The 19,108-nt window shown below is 42.2% G+C and overlaps 1 protein-coding gene across 1 annotated transcript in view; it reads right to left on the reverse strand.

Annotated features, from left to right (window-relative positions):
• ppp2r5b (protein phosphatase 2, regulatory subunit B', beta) overlaps nt 1-11,632 on the reverse strand; it is a 52,664-nt gene extending 41,032 nt beyond the window's left edge. Inside the window, exon 1 of the mRNA XM_049568943.1 lies at nt 10,173-11,632. Coding sequence (XP_049424900.1) covers nt 10,173-10,365 — 193 coding nt within the window. The 5' untranslated portion in view covers nt 10,366-11,632. The remainder of the gene's footprint in view (nt 1-10,172) is intronic.
• Nucleotides 11,633-19,108: the final 7,476 nt, after the last annotated feature.

Genomic DNA, 19,108 nt, shown 5'->3' on the forward strand with positions numbered 1-19,108 from the left:
AACACAGTTAGCGCTATTAATATATCTCATTTCTCAGGCATTTTTTTCTAAAACTAAAGTCTGAACATATCAGAAAGTGGTGCAGCAAAATTAAGCCCTGCGTCTTCACAAAATATGCGGTTCTACAAGCTTGTGACATGACTGCAGGCACGGTTAGTTGGTGAACTAGTGTAGCTAGCTGCTAACTAGCTAGCCACAAAACTATCTCTCAGAGCTAACTAGATTGCTAAGTGTCAGTTGCTTGCTAGCTAATGAATTTAGCAAAAGCAGGTGCTTATAAGGACAATAAGTGAACACAGTTTATACAAGAGGCGTATTCATATGTGCTCCGGTCTCAGACCATGCCTCTCTTGTAGAGTGGAGCACATTATATCAAAGTGGATGGCGCATCATGGCTAATACGCTGCAACAGCTTCCTCCATTTTCAGCTCTACATTCCCTCATACATTTCAATGCTACATTTTTCTGTCTTAATGGTGGTGTGAACAATCCTTCACAGTGAAAGAGCAAAGTGAAAACATAATGGGATTCATTTTAAAATTCAAAGAAGCTGCCTTATTCAATTAAATGACGGTTCAGGGAAGAATGTGTGAAGTTGCTAGACATCGGTGCAACCTTGGCTTTTTCACTTCAAACACAAGTTTTTACATTCAAAAGCTCACTTTACAGTATTTTTCACCTCTATAAGGCTAGTACAGCATATCCTTCAAACGATGCTCCCTCATCACTCTGCTATATGTCATGAGATAGTCTTTAAGATTTCATAACGGGCATGTCTGACGGCATGTTTTCCTTCTAATCCTTTCATTGTTAGCAGTGAAAATGGCCCATTTCTGAGTAGATTACGAAACACAAGCGGCAGTTTATTTTTGTTCTTTCACAGACAGCAGTGGGAGCGTTTTAAATGCATTTCCTATCATTCCATAGAAACAGAAGGCTTGCGAAAGCACACTCTGACCTGTTAAACAGCATCCAGTGGGATGATAAATGCAAAAAGATTGACTATTTGCTGGTCTGCATTAGGATCATTCTTTCTTATTTAAACGGAGGTTATGAGCACATAAGCATTAAGCGATACTTCACATTACTACTTTGTCTAAAATGTCTAACAACATTTAATTCTTCCTGTTATCTCACTCTGGTTCAACTCACCATCTGTTACTCTGTGCAACAAAGCTCGATTCAATTACATTGTCTGCAGTGCTCGTCTTAAATCTACAGGGTGTTTCATGGCTTTTAGAGCTGCTTTAATGCTAACGCCAACCAGCAGGATGGGTTTCGTGCAGGTACGGGAGATTTAACACTCTCTAAGCTCACACAACATCCTTTAGGGCCTTACTTAGTTATTTGAAGCCACTCATCAGCCCTCTGAAAAGCCACTTCTGCTGGCAGCCACCAATGGAACTGTCAAGGACAGAAAGTATGATGCACAGCTATTTTGTTGTATGGATATTTCTTTTGCATGGTTGAAACAGCAATTAGAAATGCTGGTGTTAGTTTGCACGCTGAAGGGTGTTTGCGTGAAACATCTATCAATTACTTGATGGGAGTGCTTTCCTATTAATGATTTTTCTGTTGAGCTGTTTTGAGGATTCAGCACCCAGATGAACATACTGGAGCCAAGCATGTTGATTCATTTTCAAAACAGCAATTAGGCCCTGCTGCTCTCCTGCTTTCACATTGGTGTGGGAGATAATAATAAACAACTAGGTATCAATTTTTGATGAGAAGAAATCCAGCACCACAGTTGACTGTAAGAAACAGCTGTGGTAAAAAATTGGACTATAATTTTTATTTTTATTTTTTTGCATCATCTGCTGCTGTTTTCAAGATCAGATGAAGCGCCTGACAAAATTTAGTTTTCTTTTAACTAGGACGACAAAACTAGAGCCTCCCGTGACACACAGTTTACAGGAATAGTTTTAGTATGATCATCTTGTGACTTCCAAATACAGATACATGTATGCTAATGCCCTCATTTTAAATTTAGAAAATGAGGCCCATTGTGGAGATGTCTTTTTTTTTTAATAAAACAGGCATACAGTGACCTTTTTAACTAGCTCTCTTATCATGTCATCTTAAGTCTATACTATATTACTGTGGTCACAAATGCAATGTGAGCCCAGTAGAACTGTTCAGTTGTGAATGTTGGCAGGATGTGCCGCTGGGCCAAGATGAGCAGAAAGTCTGTTTTGTGTGTTTTCTCTCCGAGCTCCTGCTGAGGTAGCTGCTGGCAGCAACACTGTTCCTCAAGATCTCAAGATAGGCTAGAAAGTGTCCCATGATTACCCTGCATACATACATGCTTTACACAATCACAAAGACAGGCCTCAATAAATACTTGGTGCCTCTGTATGATTTTATCCATCACTCGGCTGAAAATAGAATCGCTGACCTACTGCAACCACAAATGTCAAACCCATTCCCAACCTACATCCCTTATCATGGTTATATGCTATACAGGTCAAATTTCTATTAGTAATTACATTTCTGTGTACGATGATTATATTCCTGCCCACTGGTGCACCCAGAAGATTTTTAATAGGGGTGGCTACTGACCTTGGGGTGGCACACCAAAACCAAAAGCCATAACTGAATTTCTGGGATTCGCTTATGCCATTGTAGCACTTTGGTTTCTTTTATTCCACAACAATCTTGTTTAAATATATCATGTGTCTGTATATACATGTGTTCGGTGATTCATTGTTCTTCAGATAGGCTGGTTATCGTTTTCTTTAAAAAGACAAAAATGCAGCTTTAATTTGAGTTAATACATTGATTCAAAGGAACAAAACATTTACTATGAACAAGCCCTCTCAAGTTTAGGGGAGACTTCTCGGTACGCATAGAATCCATTTTCATTTACATATCTTGAGGTGAGAGCTCAAAGGACCCCTTTGAAAATGGCCATGGCAGCTGTTCCCTTGCAAAAATGTAACCTAACTTTGGAACATTATTTAAAACCCGTTGCCAGAAGCTATGAAGACATTGTTGGTACCATTGGATGCCTTAGGTTGTCCTGTTTAACAAAATACCACTACCTTTGCACAAGCTTAAACAATAGCCACTTTTATAATGCCTCTTAAAGGCATGGATTCCACAGCATTATGCTACCTCGCCATTCTGTTTAAAAGGTAGGCTACAATCGCAGAAAGGGGGGACAGAGTTGTCTCGCCTTTAGGCGGGCAGCGGAGGTAGTAACAGTGGCAAAACAACCTTTGTGAAAAGGGACAGGCATCTACAAGACGAAAAATTTTGGCAACGTGTTATGTGTGTGACCCACTGCCGGAAGATTTAAAAAGCAGGTGGTAGCAATTAGCAGCTAACTCAAAGATGGCCAAAAATGTCTGCAAATTGGGAAATTTGTGAGGTCCAGGAGCTCCTTACCCTCTGAGCAAAGGGCAAGGTCAGCCGCCATATAACAGGGATTGTTATTTTTTTAAGCCCTGACAACGAGTATGTTATATGTCACACTACAGGCTGATGCTGTTGTGTTACATGTCACGCTGGGCATGCCCAAAATCACACACTGGAGTGGCAAGATGCAGTCATTGTTTGCTTCTGTGTAAAAATGCAAAGGCAGCACAAAGAAGGGACTTTGTAACAGGCCTATGGTGCGATCTATGTGTAAAAAGAGCTAATTAATGCACCACAGCCTCTTTCAGACAGTAATATCAGCCTCCAATTATTTTTGCCCGGGGGGGCAGTGGATGGAGCCAGCAAGTGTATCAAGGGGGCCGTGCAGTGAATGTGTTTTTACTCATAGTGACGATGTTTCTATCTGCAGCAATGTAATTAAATTTCTACTTACTGTTTCTATACACAGTGATAGTGCTTCCACTATGACGTTATTAAGGTAACAATGTTACTACCTGTTGTTACATTTACATGTAATAATGTATTTCTGTCCTTGCTGATGACATGTTTCGTCCCTCAAGTGTATGCTTTTCACAGATACAGTCACACTGTGTAGAACACATTTTCACCTGGATGACTCATACTTACTGTCATCAAAATGCAAGCCTAGTGGTCTGGCTAAGCAGATCATATTGTGATTGCTGAAGTGCTTATATAACGTGTATTAACATGTGTTTTTCATCATACAGATAAGACTCGGATGTAATTTACATTTTAACATAGAGTGTAGAGAGAGGGCAGCGGAGGAAGGAGGTGGAAAAGTCAACAAATTAACTACAGAAGGATTTGAAACCGAGCATATCTCAAGGTCAAAGGCAAGGAATAGTGCTGCCCTGCTGGTTGCAGGAACTTCCTCTATTGATAGACAGAGACTGTTGGTTCAGTCTTTGTGTGTTTCAATTTTAAAAGATCATCCTGAACCGCTCTTGTACAAACTGTCTTTGGTGTGCTAACAAGGCATAAAAGTTTATTGTAGATGTTGGGCAGGAATGTGACCTTAGTCTGGTTAGCCTGCCAGCGACAGCACAACATCCGTGACTGGGAAGCCTGACTGGTGACTGTAGCCCCAGGGGAGAGCATCGCAGCTGGGGAGGAGCACTGAGCTAACAGCCTGTTCTCTGGTTAGACAGAGAGCTGCAGTGTAACTGAAGACACGGAGCACAATCGGGTGAAAGCCAAGGACCAACTCAATAATCAACTCTGATAAATATGCAGCAAACATCTCATATGATAAGCTATGAGACATAATCGATTTCACATCAATTTGGCAAATTCAAGCCACTATGATATCAAGGCTGACATCATGGGGGAACTTGTCAACACTATTTATTTTTTTAACAAAATATAACTTACTTGTTCTAAAGACAGCCAGTTAGCTCTACTGGGCTAGTTTCCAGAACCATTAACTCCCAGCATCATCTTTACTGGACACCATCATCAAGTATTTTATTATTATTTAATGTGATGATTAGTGTAGAGAGACCGGAAAGGAAAGCTTTCACTGTGTCTGAAAACATTTTTGCTTCTCATCTGGTGGTGGTTCTGTAACTGTGTGATAGCAGATATTAAATATTTTAATTTGCCTAGGTCCCAGAGAAACACTAAGTTTATCGAGCCCTGGTGCCTCGGTGTGACTTAATCATCAGCTCATTTGGGGCCCTGTCTGAAAATCTTCAGCAGTACTTACATTAAAGCTCCATTTAGACATTTAGAACATTTCTACCGTGGGAAAAAAAAAGAGAAACCGCTTGAAATGGAGTGACTGCTAATAGCGGTAAAGGCAGTGATCAATCTCTTGAGAATAAACAGGACAAATGTCAGCTGAAAGACGAGGCAAGGTTGACTTTCACCAGATGATGGCTGTGTTTCTATTAAATAGACCTTGAAGCATCAACTCACCATGTGTGAAAGAAGTATATCCACTGGTTTAGACATGAAGTGTCCGCTGCAGTACAGTGCCCAGCACTAGTCCAAGAACACAGTGTACAGAAAGAGGTGATATGCCTGTGCATGTGTTTTCTGCAGGCCTGTAGCCAAACATGAATACACTGTAGAAAGGATTATAGGGATCCTGTATCCTTCACCCTTCATCTGTGAATTCATAAGCTGCCTTGACCATCCCTGCTGCTCCTTTATTGGTCAGTTCAGTTCTCCAGCTACATTTAGAAGAGGAATTGACCATTGAATTGTTTTTGTTTTTCCAAACTTCTATAAACCTGCCTAATGTACTCACAACGCAAAAATGCCTCCTGTACTTTTTCTTCTTCTGATTACAAAACAGTAACTTTTGAAGGCTTACATGTTTCACACAGTACTGATGACAGATCTGCAAAGATGCAAGCTGTGACTGCATTCTGATCAATCATAGCTACTGATAATGGGGAAATGAGTGTCTCGTAGATCAGGCAACAGCTAGATAACTATACTGAAATCTTTACATGACACCAAACCATGTAAATAACTTCCTATATTTTGCATAGTACGTTTTCAGGTCCAAAAAAGATGATGTTTTAGGACTTTTACACATCAAGCTGACGGTTGTTGGTCAATGTCAGGCTGCTGGTAAGTATCTTTCAACCTAATTTTTGCGATGTGTCCGTCACCATTGGCACCAGTTGCCCCTCGTTTCCTTTTTTCAGCAAATCCAACATGTTGAATCTGCGTCGGAAACAGCACAAACACAAATCAAACAACTAAAGTCAAGAGGTAATGAGATTTAAACAAACTTATTATTGAGGTAAGATTATTTCTTAACCACTGAGCTCTTCGGCAGGAACAGTTCGTAATTGTTTGTGCTATTGTTCACTAGCACACAGCAAATATCATTCGTTCTATCAACATCAGTTTGTGTTGTTAATGTGCTAACTGGCTAACTAGCGTCTTGAATGTGATGCTACCGTTTTCCTTTTTGAATGATGAATACAGAATACTGCCACCTGCTGGTACGGAGAGCAATGCAACAGTTGGTCTTCATCACCATAACTTCTTCCATGTTGGTTTGGCTAGTTCTGTTTACAAAACAGTAACTTTTAAAGGCTGATATGTTTCACACAGTACTGATGACAAATCTGCAAGATGCAAGCTGTAACTGCATTGCATTCTGATCAATTGAGGCTAGGAATCACTATGTCTGCCTCCTCCTGCTTTGACTGTTAAGATTGGTCCCAAATATTGAGGCTCCTGCTCACTCTGAGACTTAGATCTTAAACTCTATGATCACTGTTGGCAATTTCAGGCATTGCCTTCAGTCAGACCATTGTAGGTGAGCATCAAACAACGAAATGACCCATAAGAGGCAATGCTCATCACTAGAAGCTGTTTCTGGACAGTGTTTCAGGGTGGATTTTACCTTTAATGGCACTTGTTAGCTTTTTCTGTTCACATCTTCTTCATTGTTATGTGCCATGTCTTTCTGTGTATTTTATGTTTTATACTGTGCCTGAAACTGCAGAATGAAGCTTTGCACAGGGCATGAAGTGAAAGAGATGTGCCATTGTTAGCAGGAGGAGTAGTTCGAATTAACAATGGGAAAGTGATTCCCTTGAGGGCAAAACACCCACAAGTCTGTCTACACTTGGCCTACATACTGCCCGTTACAGACTTCCCCACACCAGGCTTTTCTCCTGCGCTGGTGCTGCAGGATCTTACTATCAGTTCCTCCTGGGGATCCAGAAACAGTGCCGCAGCGGTGCAGCAGCCATGTGATAACTGGGACTTCTGTCTATGAAGGCTTCCAGCACATATGCACAGAGAGCTCTGAACGGAAGGTGCTGCAAAGATGCAATGAAAACCCTCCATCATCATGCTGCGCGCGCCCTTCACTGAGAGGAAGTTGAAGCTGGTGAAATGAGGTGTAAAAACATACACACAGCTGCACGCATCTCATACACTGTCTAAAAGCAGAGAGGTCTTCTCTTCATAAAAGGATTGATGGGAAGAGATTGAAGGCTACATGAAACGGGGGTAACCTTATAAAAAGGGGTCAGAGGCATGAGAACTTACAATGTGCCCCTGTACTGCACACACAGGTTACAAAGACAGATACAGAAGGTGAGGAAGAGGCACAGATAAATGAATAGAGATGCTTGAGTAAGCATATACAGAAAAGAGGAATGTGAAAAGATAGGTCTTGTTTACTGTGTGGAAAGAAAAGGTAAAAAATATTGATTTGGACCTCTCTCTCTAACACGACAAGAAAATATCTCTTAGGGGTTAAAGCGACTGTGTGGTAAATGCTAAATGATTCCACGTTGAGCTTAAGTTTGCTAACATCAGCTAACATTAGCAGCTGAAAGCTACTTGTCATACGAGACCAAGTAAGGCTGTAGCAGCTTGTTTGTTTTTTGATTTATCAATTCATCATTTAGTGTTTAATTCATCTCTGTAAACAGATATCTGTATATGTATGCAAAATCTGTAGGCAATGGGACGTGATTTTGGTATCGAAGGCATTCTGGTTTCCAACTGTAGTCTCAACAAGTACAAGTGGTAACGGCCAATCACATTTGAGCAACAAGAGTCCATGTGGAGAGAAAACAGTGGTGATCCTTGAGCCTAGGATCTAGACTCTTGGAGGGCCCCAAGGAAAGAAGCCCATCGAGGCCCCCTAACAGTCCCTGGTGTTGTTTTTCTTCCTTGTTTCATTTCTGGTATGCTTGTTTCACTGTGCTGACTTTAACACCAAACATGACAGTTGCAGGTAAATGGCTGACTGTCCTTACTAATGATATTCAGCTGTCAACTGGTAGCCATAAAGAGTACTGTATAGTTACTCTTTATGAGAGGTTTAAGGGGATTTTATAGTTGCAAAATCTGCCAATTTAAGGGGCACCCTTCTTCCAAAACTATCTGGGGGACCCAAAACATTTGCCTGGTTTGCCTCTCTTGACTATACTCCCCTAAGACCAAAAGAGGCGGAAACACCAAAATACAATCTCAGAACCTATCGGCTATCGTCTGAAAGTTTAGGGCTTTATTAGCTTTTTTAAATGTATTTATCTGCAGTCATATGCAGATATCTTTTTATAGAGATTAGCTGAAATGACTGCTGCACGAAAGAGGAGGTCTTGGCCCGGATGTTCGCTTGCTACACCTGAACCCCCAAAATATTAACATCTGTCCCCAGAGGCGTATTGTCATCAGACTGATAGACAATTGGTTCTGTGTTTGGTGTATAACAGGTCTGAAAAGGGTGGAAATTGTTCAACGCAAGTGCCCAGAGTCCAAGGTGACAGGTTAAAATGTCTTGTTTTGTTGCTCAACCATCCAAAAACCCTAAGCTATTCAATTAAAAACTATATTAAACAGGAACAACTTCACATCTGTGAAGCTGAGACCAGCAAATGTTTGACATTTTTACTAAATAAATAGCTCTAAATACTAATGTCTGTGGGCTGAGCAGGTGCATCTGTAGGAAAGTACCACAGTATATCTGAAAATGAAAGCCAGTGGGTTCCATGTCTTTACAGCCTTGTGCCTTCATTCTGAGAGAGGATGCTGAACAAGCTCACATAGATCAAAGTGGTCTCTGTGTAGTAACAGCAGCTCTGGGATTAGAGCTATGGCAACAACAGACCTGCAAATAGTGCAGCTTTGACTGCCTTTATCATGGATGTCAAGATCTTTACTTAGCCACAATGTGTACTAGTATGTTTGGTACTGGATATAGTTTTGTTTGAGGTTTGTCTAATGAGGCAATTAAGGCAGCAGTGGTCTGTCAAGGAGAGAGGCCTCATAATGGGGAGATGCTTCTAGCATTTCCTCATCAACAAATAAAGGAGACAAGTTGATATTGTGTTTTAATGAGTGTGTAAGTGGTCCACATTAAGCGCAGTGACTCTGCACACATGGATTTGAGCGTTTGGGCAAACTCGTCCTTTGCCACAGTTGAAGGCATGTAGCAAGTTTCATTGACAATAATACTGCAAATTTGTGATCAAGTTGACGATTGTTGCTAAAATTGAGGATGATGGGAAGGAAAATTTGCAATTTCTTACTAATCTGATCCTACAGTGTCATTTTTTAGCTATATGCCCTTTGATCTTCACCTGCTTTAGCAATAGTCAAATTGAGATATCAACTAAATGAATAGACCTGAAACTTCTCAATCAATCAATTAGTCGAGTGACAGGAACTGTTAAAATACCAAATGTTCACTGATTTTAGCATCGCCAAGGTATGGATAAGCGGCTTTTCTCTGTTTTAAATCATCTTAAACTTAATTTCTGCATGTTCTGGACTATTTTTCAGACAAAACAAGATATCTGAAGACGTCACCTTGGACTTGGGGAAACTAGGATGGACATCTTTCACTCTTTTCTGTAATTTAATTGACAAAATGATTAATTATTCATGAAAATAACTGATAGCTGCAGTCCTAAAACCAATCATTCCAACAACCAGCCTTTACAAGAATCCAAAAACCAGACTGGCTCCTATCAGACAATAAATCAAAGCCATTGCTATCACCTCTGTCAGTTAGGAAGGACAAGGACAGAGAGGACAATATGTATCACTGGATACCTATCAGTAGAAAATACAATACATCAATAGCTCTTCTCCACAGTTCTGATCAATGGTTGGCTTATGTAAAGTCAGGTGATGGCATTCATTATCATCTAGAAGTGTTTAAACAACAAGGAATAAATGCATAAAGTGAAAGCACAGACTTTATGGTGACCTTGTTGGACTCTTCATCCCTATGGCAGGCCTATCACTGTGATATATTGACCCATGGCAGTGAAGCGGTGTCTCACCTTTGAGCAGGGGCAGTGGGGTGAGCTCCACCTGGGAGCTCTGGTAGCGGAACTGGGACGAGCTGTGGGACCTCCTCTGCCGGGCTCTGCGCATCGACCTCCGCGGGAAGCCGTCCACCTTCTCCGCGGACGGCACCGAGAAGCTGGTGGTCGGCGAGGACGGGCTGGACGGAGGCAGCTTGGTCGTCTCCATGATGGCTGTAGATGGCGGTGGTGGTGGTGGTGGTGGTGATGCGGTGGTGGTGTTGTTGCGTGCGTGCTTTGCGCGTGTGAGTGCGTAAAGAGGCGCTTGAGACTGTATGGGTGAATGGAGGAGAGGATGGAGGTAAGGATGGAGGAGTGGGTGGCTTTCTGAATCACAGATGGATTATCAATTGATCAGAATGAATAGACGCTCCGGGGTGGTGGAGGAAAAGGAGGAGGAAGAGGAGGGAGGAGGAGGAGAGGGGGGAGAGATAAAGGGGGGAGAAGGTGCAGAGGCGGAGGAGAGGTGAGGAGAGATATTTTCTGGATGTCCAGTCCCGTGCTGTGCGCCTCGCTGTCTCTATCAGAGCCGGACAGGAAATGGCAGCAGCATCAGCAGCATCCCTGATTCTTCAGTTTTTCACGCACAGATGAAAAATGGCATGTGTATCATCCCAGTGGAGGAGTAGCCTGTGCAGCTACCAGATGATGCTCAGACAGGCGCGTCTCCTCACACATACACACACGCCTCTCTGCTGCTGTATTGGCGTCACACACAGACTAAGTCATCGGCCTAAATTTGGATATTTATTTCTATAATTGATCACAAAGCTCCTTATGTAAAGAAATCACTGTAATCAAGCACCGATTAACCTCCTCCTGTTTATCCAGCTCAAAAACAAACAAACGGACCCCAGGTCAGTTTATAGCTTATTCTCCTCGATGATGCTCCTTATCAATAAAATCAGTGATCGGTCCTGGCGGTGGATGATGATATCATAAAATCATCAATCTGGGCCCACCTCGGTTGCCGCATCACTGTTGTCCTTCTCGCTCGTTTTTAACGGATCCTCTTTCGACCGTTCAAGCGGCCGCACCTGCTTGTTTTTATTTATTTATTTATTTTCTCTCAGAGGTGGGTAATGTTGTTCTCGTCGCGGTTTGTACCCCTCCACACAACCTCCACCTCCTGCCGTCCTCCAACCGTATCAGGGCGGGGAAACAAGCGCTCCCTCACCGCGCCAACATGTGCAGGTCCTCCGCCAGCGGCCGATGCAACACCGAGCCCCGCTGCCGCGCTCCGTCTCTGCCTCCGCGGTGAGAGAAAAACGAAAAGAGGCAAAAGCACAACAGAAAGCAGCCGCTCCTCCTGCAAGCCTGGAGTGAAAAGACCGAAGAAGGCCCGTGTTATACAATAGCACCCCGTCTATGTCTGTCAGACTGACGCGTTTTGCTCCTGTCCCCCTTCTCGGTTCCCGTTATCCGGTCGTCCTACAGCGCCTCAGCGAGCTGCGTCAAGGAGCACGCAGTGAGTCGGGAATACACAGGAAATCAGGCAACGCGACTTTCAAAATAAAATACAAGAGAGCGAAAATAAAAGTGTACTGGTGTTAATAGAAACAGACGTACTGCCAGAGTAACCTGGGGCAAAGATTAGATACTGGGTCCAAAATAACCCCTCCATCCTTATTATTTATTGTCATTGCTTTACAAGTCTCAAGCAACCCTCAAGTCTTTGCACCTATAGGTCATAGGTTATTTTTTGTAGACTAGCCTACGGCATAGTTTTGTATATGCAAGTGAAATTATCTTTGGTATAATTTTTCCAACAGTAACGTAATGTTAGTTCTTCATGGTTCTCTCCTGCAAGTTTGTTGGATGTTGTACGATTGGTTTAAACAAAGTGGATCTGGGGATTTAAATGTTGACTTGCTGGGACTGAACAGCGCTAACGTTAATTGATTCAGAAAAAATGAAGGGAAATTAATTAATTCGTGGTACACTTTTTAAGAAACTTTCTTTTTAATCCGTGAGCTTGGGGGAAGGTATCAAGTATTTTCAAGTCAAAAGGCTAAAGTCCAAGAGAAGTCACCAGTCATTGGTGTTAAAGTCCAAGTCCAGTTGTAAATCTTTTTTGATTTTGTCAAGTCAAGTCCAAAGTCATTCAGTTTGTGACTTGGGTTTGACTCAAGTCCAAGTCATGGGACCAAAGTCCACACCTCTACTATGCACTACATAGCCCTTTCCTACAGTGTGTCATAAGGAGGTCACCTCAGGTTTGCTGTGTGGTAACTTGATTAAACACAAACTAATTTAGGAATATGCACATATTATTAAGGCTCTAAAGGTAGTTTTCAAGACTTCCAAGACAGGGCCTAAAGACCCACAGTCACAGATATTCATGAAATAGACATAGCCTCTTACCAGTGCATCTCGTGTTGGTGGGCACAAATTGTGTTAATACGTGCATACAAAAACAATGCCAAAGCAAAGTCTGTTATGACTGGTCACAGTTTTATTGTGAAACAGTCAAAGCTTGGTTACATTTAGGGGGGAACTTGGTTAGGTTTAGAGAACAAAGAAATACTTGGTTAAGTTTAGGAAAAGATTTTGTTTTCAGTTAAAATAACTACATAGGATGCAAGTGACATAAAATTACATACTTTTTGTAGTTATGTAAAGTATTTTACGTAAAGTAGTTTACGTAGTTACGTAAAGTCCATAGGTCATGAAAATAGTCCATGTTTGTTCGACCCCTCCTACCTTTCGTAACATATGCAGACTTTCTCACAGTGTATAGGCTACCTACTTAATTTTTGTGTCTACCACTAGATGGATGGAATTGTTTTCTTGTTGCCAGCACGTAATTTGTTGTTTGTCTTGTCTTGTCTTGAAATGGACACATGTCTTTGTGTCCATTTCACATATTTCCAAGACAGCAGGCTGCAAGACCAGATCATAGACTAACATGAAGGCTGTCATCATGGCAGTTGATATTTTGCTTTAGTAATTCCAATATTCCCAAAGAAAATTCTCATTAATAAACTTATCAATTGCTGCATTGCACCGTTGATACCCCGCACTGAACAGGCCTAATTAAAAGAAAATAAAACAGACAACGGTGTCAAATATTTGTCTACTACTTTAAATCACAGCTATTATCTTGTCCATTAGCACATATTTATTCTATTTGTGCAAATACAACTCAAGCGTTGGAACTAATTCCCACTGACAGTGAATGTGAATTTTTTTTTTTTTTTTTTTTTTTTGAAAAAGCTAAATGTAGGAAAAGTCAGCACTGTACGCTTTAAGTCCCCTGATAGGGGGGTAAACTTGGTTTCTGCAGTGTGTAGGGCTCACAGACATCACAAGATTTCCCAAGAACTGAAGAAAACACATCTTTTGAAGTGAGGTGCTGGCTTGCAGGTACACATCAAAGAAAGGAGGGGGAAAGTCTCACACTCAGAACTCAAATTCAATCTTTTTCAAAATGCCAGAGGTCAGCGTTTCGGCACCAAAAGATAGCAAGATGTCTCAAAATGCTGATCTCTAGAATCCATAGTGAAAAGGTTACACTGGAGCTCTGCAAGGCAGATTCTGCAATCAATCAGCAGCAAAACAGCTGAACATGTAGCCTAGATTCGAAGGGTCAGGTTAAGACAGAGAAATATTTGTTGCAGGATCTATTAATGATCTCACTGAGCAAAGAGCATGAGACTGAACCCTGAACAAAGGCTCTGCTCAGTATTGACTGAGAAAAGGTCAAGGTCATCTGCCAAGAGACAGTGGACATCAATGGAGAAAGATCGAGGGCATTTGTTATGTTTTCCATATACTGAATGTGCATTAGTTTGCAAACATTTCTCTCCATTGTGAGAGTTGTGGACATATTGTTGTAGCCTCCTCTTGGTAAATAATTTCAGAGCAGTTATTGTTTATATCCAAAATAGACACCCATCTCTTCCGCCCACCATTTCTCCTGGTGTTCTTCCAAGATGTACAAAATCTTGGTCAGTTCAAAATGATATTTGAAAGACATGCTCCATTTCATTGCGTATAGCCCAGAATTTTTTCAACCCAGGGTATGACCAGAGATGGATATGGCTATGACTTCTTCCACAGTCCTGCCAACATTTATATTAGAACTTGGTAAATGGTAAATGGACCTGCAATTGTATAGCGCCTTTCTGGTCTTGGGACCACTCAAAGCACTTTTTACAGTACATCCACACACACATTCATACGCTGGTGGCTGAGGCTACCATACAAGGTGCCACCTGCTCAGTTTTTAACACACTCACATGTCGATGGAACGGCCATTGGGAGCAATTTGGGGCTCAGGATCTTGCTTAAGGATGCTTCAACATGAAGGGAGGAGCTGGGGATTGAGCCACTGATCTTCCGATTGGTGGACGACCCACTCTACCTTCTGAGCCACAACCCCCCTGTAAGTAGTGATAAACAAACTGAAGTGATGAACAAACACACCTCGATTTTCATAATATGAAGATCCAGGTGTGACTGTGACTACATTACTTCCCTCAAAAAAGTGAAAGCAGGTGCATGAATGAAGCTTTTATTTTGAAATGTGTAACCGGATGCTTACTCGTCTCACTCCGACAGCCTTGTTACTGGTCCCTCAGCTTAAAGGTGGTGCAAGGAGAGAGAGGAGTGAGGCTCCTCAATGCGGATGACGCTATAGAATGGATTTATTTATTTATTTGTCTTTATTTATGTGGCCTGGCTCTGCCTCTTAAACCTGTTAATTTTAAACAGATGCGTCATTAGTGCCCCGCGCGCCTCTGCTGTCACTGCATCACCTCCGCCAAACCTCTGGCTGCGGTCTCATCCTGTTATGAAATATTCCCCCTCTGCTCTCCAGCAGCGCACCGCTTTGACGCTCATCAGTGTTCCTGTCTGACTCCCCGCCTCCCCCCACTCCTCCCCTCCCTTTCCCCCCATTTTCCTCGCTTCCAATTTGAGGTGAGCGCGCGTGCTGATTGCGCGTGTACGCGGGGTTGTAGTTGGCTTTGAGGATCAAGTCCTATCCATTGTTCTTGTCTTCACTAAGCCACTTGTTCTCTCTCTTGCTCACACACACACACACACACACACACACACACACACACGCTCGCGCACTCAAAGGCACAATTACCACGCGCTTTCATCCCTCTCTCAAAGTCACACCTTGGCTGGCGGTGAATGTGTTTAGCGTGCTCGCTGCCAGCCTTGAACCCTCTTTACTGCTCCGCTCACCATAAACACACTCCAGCCTTATAATCTTATATTCAACACAAGGGCGTGCGTAATACCACGCGCCTGCGCCCCCTTTTCTCTTCCTCCTCCTCCCCCTCCTCTGTGTTGTGTCGCAGATGAGCTCAGCCGGTTGCCTTCTGGGAAAAATACCGGGGGGACCGGCAGTCCGGTAAGTGGCTGGGAGCACTGCTGGTCTGCATCTCATTTGCTATCACCGGAGGGTGTTAATACTGGCCTGACATTTAGAAACCCTCTGCTTATTGCATGTACTCTGAGTCTGCAACAACTGTGAGCTAATCTATCAAAAATCTTCTCATGTCTATTTTTCTAAATCCTAATAATAAACTGTATCATCTTTAAAAAGACTAAATAGCAGTGACTCTGTGAGGCTGAAGAAACACAGCTGTGCTTTTAGCAACATGCTAAAACTGGCTGCAGACGTGCTCACAGTGACCATGCTAACATACTGTGCCCTCTCAGCATGCTCAGTGTGCTGAGATTTCCTAGTTGGCTCAAAACAAGTGCAGGACAGCTGAGGCTGATGGGAAAGTGAGTTTTAAAAGGTATCTGATCACATATCAAAGTATTGGACAAAAGAATAATTTTGGCCTGATGATGGCGCTAGAGGAAAAGTCACAGGATCATCAGTGTTATTACAACTCTACCTGAGTGCAACATCAATGTCTGAACCAAATGTCATGGCAATCCATCCAACAGCTGTTAAAGGGGAACATCACCCAAATTAAGAATTGCATTATGTTGTCTCCATGGCAAAAGAGAGTTCAATCAGTATTTGTGACCATGAGCTACTCTCTCTCAAAGCCAGAAACCAGATAAGTAAAACTCAAACTTGTGATGTCATCAAGTACAAAGCCTGGAGCTGCTTCAGAAACAACAAATGGGAAACTGATTTTGTGGACCCACAAAAGGTTAATTTTCTTTTTTATACCCAAGTGAGCTTTCTTCTATTGTAAACTTCTCAATCGTGACATATTAAATGTACCCATACACTGGTTGCTTTCAGTGTCATCTAAAACAAGTCATTGTCTGTGGAGCAGCTCCACACTTTATACCTATATGACATCACAACAAATTTAAATTTTAGCACCCTAGTTTTGGGATTAGGGAGAGCTGGGGAACTTATATTTTGGACTGTCTTAGACCAAAGGAAAAACATGTAGGAGTGGGAATTTCCAGGCACCTCATGATTCAATTCGATTATGATTCAGAGGGCAATGATGCAATGATTAAACAATTGTCAGTGCATCACTTTGCATCAAAAATGTTTGATTTACTTGATACTTTAAAACATAGCATACTGTATTTGTAGTGATCCATAATAAATAAACAGATTAATTTACTTGCATACAACCTGGTTCTGGGCGGCAAGGTGGTGTGGTGGTTAGCACTCTCGCCTCACAGCAAGAGGGTTGCTGGTTCGATCCTGGGCGTGGGAGCCCTTCTGTGCGGAGTTTGCATCCGTCCGTGTCAGCGTGGGTTCTCTCCGGGCACTCCGGTTTCCTCCCACAGTCCAAAGACATGCAGACTGGGGACTAGATTAATTGGTAACTCTAAATTGTCCGTAGGTGTGAATGTGAGCGTGAATGGTTGTCTGTCTCTATGTGTCAGCCCTGCGATAGTCTGGCGGTGTACCCTGCCTCTCGCCCGATGTCAGCTGGGATAGGCTCCAGCCCCCCCGCGACCCTCAAGAGGATGAAGCGGTTAGAAGATGAATGAATGAATCTGGCTCTTGTCCAGGTCACATTTCCCTTCAACCTTACAGCCAAAATGCTCCCATACTCCAGGCTTTTAAACCAGTCAGATTGGATCCATCTGCCGCTGCTTATGGTAACCCATTGTGGGATATTTTAGCCAGCATAGTGTGCAGTGTTTACATACTGTAATATTTTACCAAAAATAGTTTGCAAGTTATAACTGTTGAATAATAAATGGTTTGCAGCATTTTTATTTTAAAAGTTAGCTGCATTAATTAACAAATTAATTGATACTAGTCCATACCCATTGGAAGCTTACCTTCTACCTATGCCAATCCTCAATGCCTATGTGCAGTTTCACATAGATTGGCCATGTCAGTGAGTAGAAAAACATGGGACTGACAGAATGACACACTGACAGTTTCCGTGATTATGTACAGCATACCATACCATGACTTAAGTCATACCAAAAATTAGAAAAGAAAACAAAAAAACATTCTGCCACAGGGGGAGCCACAGTGATCGGGCGCATTTTAGCCATTTTAAAGCATTTTTCTGTTGTTATAGCGCCACCCAGTTGCCAATTAGAGTTAAATTTCTCCAGTCACCTTGAGGCGTCCTGTTCTACATATCTACCACGTTTAGTAAAAATCGATATGGCGGTTAGGCCTAGATAAGAAATTAGCTCTCTAGCACCCCCATTTTGTTTGATGGGGTCAATAATGGAGGGGTCCCCTCAGATTATGTGTGGTCATATGCCTACAAAGTTGCGTGGTGATCGGTGAAACCCTTGAGATGTTATACACCTTTATGTGATGAGCCACGCCCTCCACAATATTCATTGCCTTATAGAAGCTCAGTTTTAGTAAGTTTTCCAACTTTTGCCAAGAGGGAACTTTAGATATTGGTCCCTAGATTATGTTCACCCAGTTTCATGCAGATCATTCAAACTTCCTAGGAAGAGATCGATTTGAAGTGTTTTTCAAAAAATTCAAAATGGCGGAAAATCTATATCACCAGAAGTTATGGGTTCTTGAGGCAAATTTGTTCCTCATGAGGAGAGGCATCTCTGTGCAAAGTTTCATGTCTCTACGACATACAGGGCATGAGATATGCCCATTCAAAGTTTGCAATTTCAATCTGTTGCTATAGCGCCCCCTTTGGCCAATTGATGTAATATTGCTTCATTCACATTGTCCCATGACTCTCTACCACTCTGCCAAATTTCACATGGATTGACCAAGTCAGTGAGGAGAAAAACGTGGAACAGACACACAGACACACACACACCCACAGACAGAGTTTTCGTCATTATATAGTAAGATGAAAGCACCTTGTAGTCTCCTGCCTGTATAATAATAAGAAAATAAGGGGGAGGTGCCGTTCTCCGGTGTGTTGTTTTAATGTGTATCAAGCAGTGGAGAGCAGCTTCTCTGCAGCACATAAGCTCCGGGAAAAGCCAAGACGCTGAGGCACAGTATACATATACTTCACATCCATCTTGCAAATGTAATTATTTAGATATGAAATTAAAGGAAGTGTGCAACTGCTGACTTTTGTGAAGAGGGATTACAAGTTAACTGTAGTGTGTCGATGCTGAATTGTCTGCGTCCGCATCGCAGACAAGAATCGATTATTTCCCCCACCACTAATAATATGTACGAATTTTGAAAATGGGCATAGTTCCCCTTTAAGACATTTCATTTAAGAGCACATGCCAACCTTATGGTGGTATTAAAAGAGAAGTCAGATTAAGGAATTAAGATTCATCGTTTAGGATCATGAATATCCGCACAAATACCATGACAATCCATTCAGTAGGTGCTGAGGTATTTGGGTGGACCGATGAACTGGCACTGGATCCGGAGCGCCACACCACTAGCATGGCTACAAATTGCCCACATGTAAGCAACAATCTACAATATTGATGTCCAGTTAACAACAGTTTACAATCGATGAAAGTAAAACTATGTCACTCTTGTTGTCATAGATGTCACTTGT

This window comes from Epinephelus fuscoguttatus, linkage group LG23, assembly GCF_011397635.1.
Source record: "Epinephelus fuscoguttatus linkage group LG23, E.fuscoguttatus.final_Chr_v1".
NCBI lineage: Eukaryota > Metazoa > Chordata > Actinopteri > Perciformes > Serranidae > Epinephelus > Epinephelus fuscoguttatus.